General features: G+C 37.1%; 1 protein-coding gene across 3 annotated transcripts in view; it reads left to right on the forward strand.

The window, feature by feature from the left end:
- The window catches only part of MAPK9 (mitogen-activated protein kinase 9), a 30,038-nt gene that overhangs the window by 5,168 nt on the left and 11,492 nt on the right, over positions 1-13,378 (forward strand). For 2 of the 3 annotated variants that reach the window (XM_027682403.1, XM_027682401.1), the window contains exons 2-7: positions 1,355-1,529; positions 6,089-6,218; positions 7,387-7,445; positions 8,388-8,526; positions 8,744-8,909; positions 10,166-10,237. In XM_027682403.1, the coding sequence (XP_027538204.1) occupies positions 1,408-1,529; positions 6,089-6,218; positions 7,387-7,445; positions 8,388-8,526; positions 8,744-8,909; positions 10,166-10,237 (688 nt within the window). In that variant the 5' untranslated portion in view covers positions 1,355-1,407. Of the gene's footprint in view, positions 1-1,354; positions 1,530-6,088; positions 6,219-7,386; positions 7,446-8,387; positions 8,527-8,743; positions 8,910-9,862; positions 9,935-10,165; positions 10,238-13,378 lie in introns of all 3 variants that reach the window. The other variant, XM_027682402.1, reaches the window with a different exon arrangement.

Consider the following 13,378-nt stretch of genomic DNA (forward strand, 5'->3'; position numbering starts at 1 on the left):
TAGGTCTTCAGCTGATTTTATTGCAGATTCCTTGGAGTTCATCTACTGGCTTAAAGCATGGAAAAGATGTTGCTCCCTCCTATGTGCACCGAGGAAGAGACAGGTCCAAATTCTAATTCTTGAAGCAACCCAAATTAATTTGTGTGGCTTTGTGCCCTTCTAGGGTGGGTGTCTGGGTTGCTCTTGAGGCTTTTCTGTTTTGCATTGGCTTACAAATATTCTGTGGGGCCAATGAACAGAGGGGGCTGAGCTGTTCTTTCTGTAGCTGAACCAGACCACACAGGACACAGCTGCTCTCATTTCCTGTTTCAAGGAACTCTTGCCTGTGCAAATCACTCCAGGCTCTAATGACACTATCTGTCACAGTGAATGCAAAATTAAAAATGGGAGAATTTGTTAGAGACCTCTTTAGTAATTACTGAGGTAATTTTCTTGTAAGGTTTGGAAGAGGGATGGAAGCCCAGGAAAACTGGCGGTCTCTGCTCTCGTTACTGTAGCATTTCAGAGCTAAAGAGGTTTAGTCCATTACTGTGCTCTCTGATGTAATTACTTACCTCTAATTCATTCCTAACAGATGGATATAACTTGTTCTCTATTGTGGCAGGAAAGTCTCCTCCAAACTGTAGCTCAAAACTGTAATTCTGTATCACTATAAGGACACAAAGTGCCAGCACAGGGGGTGTTATGGTGTGTGTAAGATGGGAGGGAGAATGTATTGGGATAGGTCTGGATCAGGGAAGCGTTGCCTGGCAGAGGTGAGGAGGCAGAGCCCCCATTGGAATTTCCTACTGAACTGGGTTGAAAGGGATGTTGGAGAAACTGCAGAAACCACAGGGATTTGGGGGCAGTTCTGTTTCAAACCTATTTTGCAGTTTTAATCAAGTTTTTTAGTAAAACCCAGTTTCCTTCTGTCCACAGGCTCCATGGATTTCTGCTGTTGCTTTTATCTGCATTCTCAGTGTTTGAAAAAACCATTATTTTTAATTTTCTTTTTTGTAATAAAGAAATTAATACAGTCCTAGCACATAGTAATAATTCTAAGTTATGGAGAAGCCTTCAAGGAGTTGCTGGATTTGGGTGCTTTTGTTTGTTTTTACAGTTGTTTACTTAGCTTTTTGGTTTCTAGAGTGGAGTTTGAACATGGATTTCCTTAAAGCTGTGAAGGTTCTAATTGCTGTCTGTCTGCAAGTATTCTTCATTAGCAGTGGTAATACAAGAAACTGAAAGAATGTTTGTTTAATGGTGTGCTGTTGAAAAATTCATATGTATTAAAATATGTATAATATATTTTCCATCTCTTCTGCCTGAACATTAGTGAGAAATTGAACATCTGTTTCCTTTCTTTTTCTTTAAGATCTTGAAAACTTCACCAGGTCCTGGAGAGAGAAAACTACATGACACTACACCATGACTGACAGTAAATGTGATAGTCAATTTTACAGTGTTCAAGTTGCAGATTCAACATTCACTGTACTAAAACGTTACCAGCAATTGAAGCCCATAGGATCAGGGGCACAGGGCATTGTTTGGTGAGTAATAAATACTTCCTTTAAATATAAAAAACTGTATTTCTAAAACAAAACTGTAATGCATTCCTCGTAGAGGCACCAGAATGCAAATACTGATGATAAATTCTCTTGCTACAGGGTTATGGGTTAAATAAATTCTAAACCAATTGCTAGCTATAGTTCACTTGCAAACCTATTTTTTTGTTTTGTTTTTAGGGAAAATTAATGTAACTGCATAAATTAAAATGGTCAACAAATTTATTCCTTTCTCATTAACCACTTTGTTTCTGTTTCTAGTTCTCCTACCCCCTTGTAGTTGTGATATTGCAGTGTGAGGTTTGACAATGCAGCCGTGAAAGACTCTGGGTTTTACTCGTTTCTTCATCACCGCCCCTCCTTTCTTCCCCCTCTTTTATTCCCGATCACTCCTGTCCATTTCTAGGAGCCATCAGTGCAGTGGCCTTGCCCTTAACTGGCAGGATGAGGCAGATGAGTGTCATTGTCACTCCATGGGATGCTGTGTGAGGGGTTTGGGCTGGCCAGCCCTTCCTGTCACCCCAGCTTTGTGTCCAGCCTCCAGTGGCCCAGGACGTGAGAGCCATTAGGCTGATCCTGAACCTTAGTCTCTTGTGTGGCACCACACCTCTGGGCCAGCTAAAGGTAAACACTTTCAAATGTTCTTTAGACTGCAGCAATCCATTCTGCACAACTTGGTTCCAGCCCTGATTTTGTCGGGCAAAAGTTACTTGGTAACAGCAGAAATGTTTGTTGATGCGGTTTTTAATTCCAAACGCAGGGGAACAAACAGATGCACTCAGGAACTCTCTGATATTGAACTTAATCACAACACATGGTGGGCTGTTCGTGCTTTAAATCCAGCCTGCAGTTTGTCTTCATCTATGAAATCTGCAGAATAACTGTGATGACTCATGTATTGTGAACAACTCCTTCTACAGCACCTGCCCATGTCATCTTGCCCTTTTCATACACATAATAAGTTATATAAGTGGGAAAACAGTGCATTTTTTGTGAGAACATGGCTTTATTTTTAGATTATTTAGATACCCCTATTGCCCTGCTAATAGATGAAAAATAAGCTGAATGAGAACACCATATTTCATTCTTCTTCAGTGGGTTGAGTGGTGGGGGGACGTGCATCCTAGATCCCAGTGTTTGGGTAAGATTTAGTGTAGTACTGACATTTTCCAGGTATAAATGTTCTCTGAGTTATGCTTGTTTTAGAGGGCGTGCAGGAATTTAGGGTGGTTGTAAACTTCTCTCTTTTCATTAGAAGTGGTGCATTTGTAAACCAAATTACTTCAGCTAGGTCTCTGCTTCAAAATGAAGTTCAGGTAGTGTTAAGGTTAATGTTTTGGGAGGAGGAAGGAATGATTTGATTTATTGACTTGTTTTGAAACTACTTGATTTATGAAGTAGCAGAGTGAAACATGGTGTAAAACGTTCATCTTCCTGTGAAATACTTCAAGTTGAAGAAGGTACAAAATCTTAATTTCTCAAAAAATCTCTTATAGTACACAAGGGAAAGAAACAAAATACTAGAATGTAAAATGTAGAAAATTCAGTGTAAGATGAGGGCTATCCTGCCATGTTTGGCTGGAAAATTTGTCAAGTCATTAGTGTGATGTGATGCTTTTTTTTACCATCCAGTGTTTAACATAAAAAACAGAAAAAGAGTTTCTGGAGTTTTGTGTCTGGATTTCATTTCTTCTGTGAGAAATTTTTAAAACCACATGTGTCACGTCAGCTAGGAGAGGTCTTAACTTTGCTTTATTTTCCCCCAAAATGTTAATGGGAAACTCCATTCTTATTACTTCTGTGAAGTTTTATCTTTGATATTAAAATGTAGGAAAATACGTATTTTTGAGAACACCTGCTTAGGAAAAACGGTAAATGAGAGCTCTAGGAAGGTGAAAAAGTAACTCAGTGTTATGTAGAGGGTATTTCTAGCTCACCCTGAAAACAGGTTAGGAGAGAAACTGGATATATGTTTTGTATTTTATATACAAAGTACACATATATATAACTCACTGCACTTCTTTATTCCGAAGTATTCATCCATTTGAAGTCTTGTAATCTATTTCAAACTGAACAATTAGCTACACAGTCATTCTTTTGAAATAGTTTTTGTCTTCAACTTCCTGATGCCTTTTTTTTAACTTTCTTGTCCCTGATTTCTTACATTTTCTCATGAATCCGATTTTTCTGTCCCAGCAAATTTCTTTTGTCCTGCAATGCGGCAAACCCACCATCTTATAAAGAACACAGCTTTGACTGTGTTGGTAACTTTTACTTACAGTTGCACTTGGAGAAACAGTTGGGAAAAGTTTGTTACTTCTTGGAAAACTAGCACAAGTGCCCTGAAGACCTAGTTACAGTTTACTGGAATCACATTGGAATTGCTCTTGTTGATGGGGTAGATGCTGAGATTCTTCTCTGATATCAAGCAATGAAATAATTTGTAGATGTTTTGTTAGCAGCCAAGGTGATAATTGGGTAGACTTCGGCAAATCTGCTGTTTTAAACAGGTGCCATGATGAAAAAGTCTTGAATTCAAATGAGCAGGGATGGGGAAGGAAATTTAACACCAATTACACCCATGATTTTTTTTGTGTATTTATGTAAAATGATGTGGTATTTAGAACTGGGGTCTTGGTGGCAATAAAGATTATTTTCTGTCTTATTTAATTTACCAAGGGAAAAAGTAATGCTCACACAGTTTTTTACCAATTTTTTTTTCTTACTTCTACCAGTCTAGTTTTATTTCTTCCTCTTGGATTATGCAGGTAGCAGACAGCTGTGGTTTTTCTTTTTCTTTTTTTTAATCTCCAAAATAAGAGGTTCAGTTGGAGTTCTTCACATGTGCCCAAACTGAGGCTTGACATACCCCTGATTTGTCAGATCACAGAGGGACACTTCCCCTAAAATTGCTCCTCTGTCCACTGCTGACCTGTGATTGACACCTAATTTGTGCAGACCCTGTTGGTTACTGATCTGATAGTAATTTACAGGTATAGTCAATAACATATGAAAGTCATTAAACATCAAAGTCATTAACATATAAACCCCCTAATTTATATATAACATCTTTTGAGTGAAGTGAATACTGAAACATCAGTTCTTTCATAGTTGGGAGGAAAATAATTTCTCCAACTGTCTGGCCAGTTGCCTTCCTCCCACTTTGTGTTTTCTTTTGCACAGACATAAAGACTTTAAATCTCAGAGCGATTCTGGCATTGAATAGTGACTTATGCATTTCACAGAGCTAAGCTGAAATAAATACTAGCAGGTCTTTGGTGCAAGTGGCACGTGGGTTCACATTTGGGATGTGTAATTTGGGGCATGGCTCCAAGAAAACACAGTATCTCATGCCTGAGCTCTGCTTTTTCCAGGAGGGAGGGAAAGCAGTGACTTTGTGCTGGTAAACTTAATATAATTTGAGTATTGCTGTTGTCACAGGGGAGCTGTAATTTCTGTAGGAGTACTATTGTGTGATGGTCCTTTTTAATTCTGGTGTTGTATGTACCATGATGAGGTAGGAAACGAGCTCACAAAGAGCTTAAATGTGCTTGGAAAATATGTGAATAAGAATTCTTTCCTACCCTATGAAAGTAACATTAAATGGAAATAGAGCAATGTGGGAATCCTTATTTAAAACTGAAACTATTTAAAGACTGGAACTCCTGAGTAGCATGTGCTATGAATTCACTTATATTTTGCCAAATAATCTATGTGTAAAAAATGAAAAATATTCCCACTTTCGTCTTGTTCTCCTTATACAGATTATTTAGCTTTAGATTCTTACAGCTATTAGAGCAAGTTTATGCTTTGACCTCAAACTGCAGAGGGAAGGGACAATCAAAACTGAAAAATAGGATAAAATTTATGGTAATGTTCAATTTTAAACCCTTGTATTGCTCCCTTCAGTCTGAGTTTTCCGTATTTCTTCAATGGATTTTTTTTTCCCCCCAAAAGCAGATGATGAAGGTAATTTTCTGCTAGGCACTACAATTTTCTATCATTGTAAACTATCCACAGAAAGAAGAATATTGATGCCTGCAGAAGGGATCATAGAGACGTGGTTGTGACTCTCCTTTAGCAAAGAGAAATATCTACTGCAAATACTAAATGGTTATCAGTCAGCAAAACTGTCCAAAAATATTCCAAATATACAGATTAGGCAATTGAAATGCTTCTTGATTTCAAATAAGCCTCAAATATTTTTAGATCTTGCAATTTTGAATGTGAGTCTTGAGTCAGCAGATTCAGTCTAAAGACAGAAAGGAGAGCAGGAAGACTTCTGATGAATGTCAGCGCCTTCTGTTTGACCTATTTGTATTTATTAAAGGCTGTGTAGTTTTTAAAGGCTGTGTAGTTTTTAAAGGCTGTGTAGTTTTTAAAGGGTGTTTGTTTTCTGAATTAAAATTAGATGAAGTTAGTACAAGCAGGTTAGTGGATATACTGTGTCTCGACTCTTGATTTCTTTCCTCACTCCTTCCTCCCTTTTGCCCCCTCCTTTCCCTCAAACAGACTTCAACTTGTTTGTCTTTGAACACTTCTAGTGCTGCCTTTGATACAGTCCTTGGAATCAATGTTGCTGTGAAGAAGCTGAGTCGTCCTTTTCAGAACCAAACCCACGCAAAAAGGGCCTACAGAGAGCTCGTTCTTTTAAAATGCGTCAATCACAAAAATGTAAGTTGCCCTTTGTATTTCTCTCCCTCAGTTACTGTCACTTGTCAGAAAAGCTCTGGGTTTGCTCTCTCACTTGCTGTTAGTAACCAGAGTAATGGGAAAATAGTGAAGGACTGCAAAGATTTGCTGTTCTCCACGATGTATGGTTAAGTTTTTGGGTGAGCTGTTTAGGGTGTGAAGTGCCAGGGGGAGGAGGGTTTTGCTCTGGTGTTGGTATGGGTTGCCATCAGTGTCAGCTTTACAGAGCTGGCCTTGCTCTATTCCATATCCCTTTTTAAGTTTTACTGCAGCAAAGCTTATTTAGCAGTGGGATGGTTTTTGGGATTTGACCCTTGTAACTGCATTGTTGTTAAATCTTCTGAGCTTAGGCAAGATTCTTATTACATACAGTGTTTAACTGATGGGGTTTGCAGAGGTGCAGCACTGTCTAACAATTTATTGATAAACAAAAGGGAAATACTATGGACTACACTTGTGAATTTTAAAGTCTGTGGACCTTCTAAAATAAGCCTTGATGTCAATAATTCAGTTTTCAAGTGCAAGAATATAAATTTATGTGACTGCTATGTTCTGGTACTAACATGAACTAGAAACATTGTTGGTCATTGAAGCAGTGCAGTCAGGTCTCAAACTTTCTGGAATAATTAGCCTTTCAGGGTTGATTTTAAGTAAGCTTTTGGTGAAGCTCAGATGTAGCAGAATGAAAGCAAGGTGGTTATTAAGGATGGCAGTACAGTAATTTTAGCAGTTCTGGAAATAGTACATCATAATCTAAGTTTAATGGGATGGCGTGGGGCACCTCTGTGCACGTGGTGTTGGACAGCCTTGGCTAAAATTCCTTGCACAACATGTGATTTAAAATAAGAGATTATTATTTATGGGGGGAAAAATGGCACTGGGGAGGGAAATAGAAAGTGTCTTATAACTTTAAAAAAAAAAAAAAGGATGATTTTTTTCTGTCTTGGTTCCTTTGGCACACATGCTGCAGTTTGGAACTGTTTCTGAACTGGCAGTTTTTCAGCATATGTGAATTAACTGCAGCCAAGTAACGTTCAAATTGTATACAGTAACAGTGTGCACTTGATTTTTGAATAGTAACTTCTGTAATAGTGGAGTTTTATGTGAATTAAAGCAGAGATTTCTTCTGATGTTTGTTTTTATTTTATAGATAATTAGTTTATTGAATGTATTTACACCACAGAAGTCACTAGAAGAATTTCAGGATGTGTAAGTACTAGATTTATGTTTTAACTTTCTCTGACAAATACTGGCCTAAGCACTGGAGGGTGTATCTCTAGTATCCTACAGACTTCATGCCTTGAAAATCAAGGGTAGCTAAAAGCTGAAGTGGGAAATAGAAAGAAGGATATTTACCTTTTATTCATCTGTCTGCCATACTTTGCTGCTTGTATCTGGTTTGTTTGTATGGTCCTTCAGCTACAGGGATCACCTCAGGATAATAACTTGGTCTGGATAACCTGAGTGCATTTTTTTGCTGTACCAATCACATCAGCACAACAATATTATTGGCCTCAATTAAGAACTGAATATATTTCTTTTTTATTCAAGCTGTGTCAATTGGTCTAGGAAGGATTCCTGGCCATTTGATTGGTGGGATATTCCTATAGGTTCCAGGGAATGTGCTGTTATGGTTTGTGAATGGGCTTCCTGAGTAAATGAGGGAGTGTGTGTGTCTCAGGTGGGTAAGCAGATCATACTTTAACTTGAAAATTATTCGATGATTCTTAGTTCTTACTGTGCTTATCCTATTTTTCTTATTAATTACAATTAAATTAATAAGATTAATTTAGATTAAAATACAGTGAAAGGGAGCATTTACATTGCAATATCTGCAATCTCTGCATCAACTTTAGTCAGTCGTAGCTTTTCATGCTGCATAAAGTCATAATTATTCTTTGTGTCACTGTTTATAAAACTAGTGGAATTTTACTATCTTGTGATGGACTATTCAACACCTAATTTTCAATAAACTATTTGAATAGATAATTTAATTTTGTAACTGGTCATGCATGGACTTTTTTTGTCATTCACTTTTTTGGCACCTATGTTAGCAAAGTAGTGAACTTTATTAAACATCTCTTATGCTAAGCTTAAACCTCATATGAGAATACTTGAGTTTCCTTAATGCTTTCTTTTCTTGTGCTTCAGATATTTGGTTATGGAGCTGATGGATGCAAATTTGTGCCAGGTTATTCATATGGAACTGGATCATGAAAGAATGTCCTATCTGCTTTACCAAATGCTATGTGGTATCAAGCATCTCCACTCAGCTGGTATCATCCACAGAGTAGGTAGTAGTAGATCATTAACAATACTCTTTGTGAACACAGTTGTTATGAAACAGGGAGGAAGGGAAGGGGTTGTATAAAGAAGCAGATACACCAGAGCAGGAAAATGCAGTCATTAGTAAAGTGAATTTTTGGCTTATATTGACTGTGGAGGGTGTGTGTGTGTGTATTACTCTGAATGTTAATCCTTCCTTAACTGGAGTAATTTCTTGTTAGGATTTGAAACCCAGCAACATAGTAGTAAAATCAGATTGTACCCTAAAAATCCTTGATTTTGGACTGGCAAGAACAGCATGTACTAACTTTATGATGACTCCATATGTAGTAACACGGTATTACAGAGCACCAGAGGTTATCCTTGGAATGGGATATAAGGAGAATGGTAAGTTGCTGGAGGAATGCTTTAAATCTTCTGTCTAAAGCATGTCTCTCTTGGAACATAACTTTGAAAGGAGGAGGGAGGGCTGGTTTCCCCTTGTCATGTCTAATCGTGGTACTGGAAGTAACAAAAAAATTACACTGTAATAATTTTTGGGAATATAACAGTTTGCTGTTCTGTGTGCCTTTCTGCATTTAACATATGCTGCTCCCTCTCCCCTGCTATTGTTATATCTTTTCATATGTTCACTTATTATCTTTTTGCCATTTTTTTATTCTCCAAAGACCTCTTGAGACACTTGATTCTGGCTGATCTTAACCACCCCCCCAAAACTGAAAAACATCATTATATAAATAATAAACCCTTTAATCAATATGATTTTCTTCTGATGCTTTTTTCTTTGACAGTATCCCCCTTTACCTCTTTGATTATTAAAATCTGCTGCAGATCCCTTCCTAAAACATGTCTTATACTCTCTTAAGTTTGCATAGCACTCAAAGAGGCTGTGTGTTGTATTGTTAAAACCAACACAGCTATAATATATTGAACATTGAGCCAACAAAATTGTTGTCAGGGAAATTTTTGCTTTATTGGGAGTTTTACCTGCTGATTTTTACTGGCACTGGACTTGCATGTTAGTAAATCTTTTTGCTTTCTCACAAGGGCTTGGGGATACCATGGGGTTTGTATACATGTAATTTTGGCCGTGTAAAACAAGGTACCTTGATTGGGCCCTTGGTAATGGAAAAAAACCACTTTAATTAATGCACAAGGCAGCTTGTCATACAGGAAGTGCTGATGTGGATCAGAACTTTAGTAGAGGCTGTTCTGGTTGGGACAGAAATAAATTGTCTGCAGGACTGTAGGAATACAGGGTGAGCTCACAAATAAGTAATTGTGGTATTTTAAAAAAATCTCTTTAATCTTTTGTCCTTGTTGCACCTAACATGTGCTAGTGGACATCTGGTCTGTTGGGTGCATTATGGCAGAAATGGTCCTCCATAAAGTCCTGTTCCCAGGAAGAGATTGTATCCTTCTTCACAGTCGTTTCACAAGTGGAAACACTGATTACATTTTACAAAACGCTCATAACAAAACTTAGGAGCAGTCAGTTGGTGTTGATATGATTGAAAATTCATGTGAGCAGTTTGGTTTTCCACATTGTTGTGTTTTATTGTAGATGCTTAGATGGTTTTGTTTGTTTTCCTCACTTTTGTTCATGATACTTCATAATTTGATCATTTCACTTTTATTTTCAGTTGATATCTGGTCAGTTGGGTGCATCATGGGAGAATTGGTGAAAGGTTGTGTGATATTCCAAGGCACTGATCGTATCCTTCCCTAGTCATCCCTGAATCCCATTCCACTCCAACAGAGACACAATTCTTTTGATCTGTATAAGTATAAAAGCATAAACAGTATTTTCAATAATATGTTGTAATAGATCTGCTGTACTATTTGAAATTAGTGTCATTAACCAAATTGTTGAGCTTTCCATTTTATTTTCTTAGTAGACTATATTTAATGTAACCTGCAGTAGTTGGATCCATGGAATATATATTAAAAGCTTCAGCTTTTGTAGTTTAAAAAAGGATACAGTTAGGTTTAAAAAACAGAAAATATACTTACTGCTTTTTTACTCCTGTTCTTTGTAGATAAGTGTTATAAGCAAAAGCCTAAAAAGTTACTTTTTACTGTGCATGGATTTTGCTTACTATTTGTTTGAATAGGAGACTAATTTTGTTTATTGCACAATTTTTTGAGTTTCAATCAGATTTTTTTCCTGCTTATTAGTGCTTGCTGGGCAAAGGTGTCCCAATGGCAAGCACACTGCATGAGATCTTTTTTTTATTCCTATTATTTAATACAAAAAGAAAAGCTTTCTTTCCGGAGGGTTTTTTTTTTTTTTCATTCTATGAAAATTTGATTTTGGGCTTATTTTTTCTAGAAGATTGTTATTCTTCCATTTCTTCCTCCAATATTTTTGACCAAGATTTCATAAAGTCATAGAATCACAGAATGGTTTGGGGTGGAAGGGACCTTAAAGCTCATTAGTTCCAATCCCCTGCCATGGGCAGGGACACCTTCCACTATCCCAGGTTGCTCCAAGCCCCGTCCAACCTGGCCTTGGACACTTCCAGGGATGGGGCAGCCACAGCTCCTCTGGGCAATATGTCTTGATAAAATTCTGCTTTCTTGTATAATAGGAAATTTTACTGTATTAAAAACAAACTTTCATATATATATATATTTAGGTCTCAGAGATTGGAAAACTCAATTATACATCACTGGATCACAAGCAAGTGTTCACACTGTATTAAGTGAACAGAAGTGATCATTAATAAAGATGTTTTCTGAAGATTTTGATTATGTTTTAAAATATTTCCCTAGAAACAAAATTTAAACATTTGACTCGTTATCAAGTTCCAGTTATAAAAACTGAAGGAAAATCAATTTTGTCCTTTATAGGTAATCTCTTATAAAATACTAATGTTGTAGGACCAAACAGTCAAAATTGATCAGTTAATAAATAAAATTCAGCCAACAAAATCAAACCACAATTGTCAGTTGTGGCTGTGGGTCTCATGTAGCTCCTTGTGCTCCAAGTTTTTGAAGCAAGTATAATATTTTTGTTCATCAGCAAGAAGCAGTTGAGTCCACCACTGAAAATATCAAGAACCTGTTCACAGGTGCCTACATATCTTATAGAGGAGGACTTGCAATTGTAATGCTAAATTTCATGACACTAATCTTCAGCAGTTGATCATGCATTATTGAGTAGTACCAATGATTAATTGTTAAATAAGTCCTTTTTTTTTTTCCTACCTTTCTTCCTTTCTATACTTATTATTTTACCTTTTGAAGCCTTCAGACCAACCTAACACAATTCTTCATGTATGTTACGTGTCTTTCACCTGCATGTTGTTAGCATGGGCTATTTCAATTTATTCATGAATAAATGAAGGAAATTTTGTGCATAATTATTGAACAAGTTACCATTTGTGATTCCCTCAGGGTCACTGAAGCTCCACCAATCTATGTTTCAAGGGATATTCTCCCCTGGTATGGAAGTGCATAGCTGTGTTTACAGGGATTTTTGCTTCTTGTAAGAGTTTCAGTTTTCTTAATGTGTTGTTGAAGCTTTTTGAGGTTTTGTTTGTTTGTTTTCAAGTTAAATTTTAAAATGTGTTAGTCTTTGGGGATATAGAGGATGGAGCCAAATTCAGCATATTTTCCAGTGCTGTACCCTTGACTATCTTCAGGAAAACTTACCCTTAGACTCAGTAATTTGTCTTTTCCCAGATGGCAGCTGGGGATTTCTGGGATACTTGCAGCAGTGCTCTGGGTGGAATGAAATGCTCTGCGTTGCCAGGGCGATGGAGGCGCAGAACCTGCTCCTGACTGGAGCTGTGGAGGCCTGAGAGTCTGGAAAAGAGAAATGCAGGAAAACCAGGCAAGATACCTAAGGTGAAATAATGGAAAAACGTGGCAGCACCAGAGTGTTTTTAATGCTCTTCCTGCCCACGTGGTGAAGGAAACTAATTGCCTGACTGATGAAAAAAAGCATGAGGGGTGTTCAGGCTGTCTTGGGAAAAGTCATGCTTTACTGTGATTGTAAGAAAGACTCTGTTTTCAACTTTTTTTCTTCCAGAGTCCCCCAAAAATAGACAAATATACTTGGCATGGCTTAAACTGCTGGTTACTTTTGACCCTGAAGTCACTGGAATGGGAGGGGTGGTTTTGTTATTCAGGGCTTGCTCTGGCTGCTTTACCCTGAAATCCCTCATGGGTTTCTGATAAGAGGTTTGTCTTATTTCAAGTCCATCCTATATTGAGAATTTTTTTTTTACTTACACCATCTGAAAAACACTTTGAAACAGTCTAACTGAAGCACTGTTTTTTGCCAGTTTTTACCTCTAAATTGAATAGGTCATTAAATTTTCTGCCCTCCCCCCAGTGCTCTGAGACCTCAATAGACTGGACTCTAATTTGATTACCTGATTAACCAGGCTGCTGTTACTCAAAGAAAAAACATCTTCTTGAATCTAGATTGGTGGAGATCTCACAAAAATCAGTTTCTCAGCCAGGAACAAAATTTCCTTATATATGTCAGTATTCTTTGTCTGTGCTTTGTTTTAGCATGAGAGTTAACAATATTCACTTCTTAATTTTGATTTTAATAACAGCTTTTCCATTGGAATGCATTCAATAAGTAAATAAAATTTTCAATCTTTGTATCAAAAGTCTAAATCTAAAGTCTTAGCATTAAACAGTGACAATACACATATTCCTAGTTGTATTTTTGGCACACTAACTACAATAAAAGCACCTCAGTGTTTTTTAAATACATCTTAATTCAAAGTACAGCATACTTGTTGTTTTGTTGCATAATCTGTCTATGAGAATAGATGGGTTGAAGTGCCAGATTATGAATTTAGCTATGAATGTTTGCAAGGTCAATGAATAGGCTC

The sequence above is a fragment of the Neopelma chrysocephalum genome, unplaced genomic scaffold (genome assembly GCF_003984885.1).
Source record: "Neopelma chrysocephalum unplaced genomic scaffold, ASM398488v2 Primary Assembly neopelma1_63, whole genome shotgun sequence".
Lineage (NCBI taxonomy): Eukaryota > Metazoa > Chordata > Aves > Passeriformes > Pipridae > Neopelma > Neopelma chrysocephalum.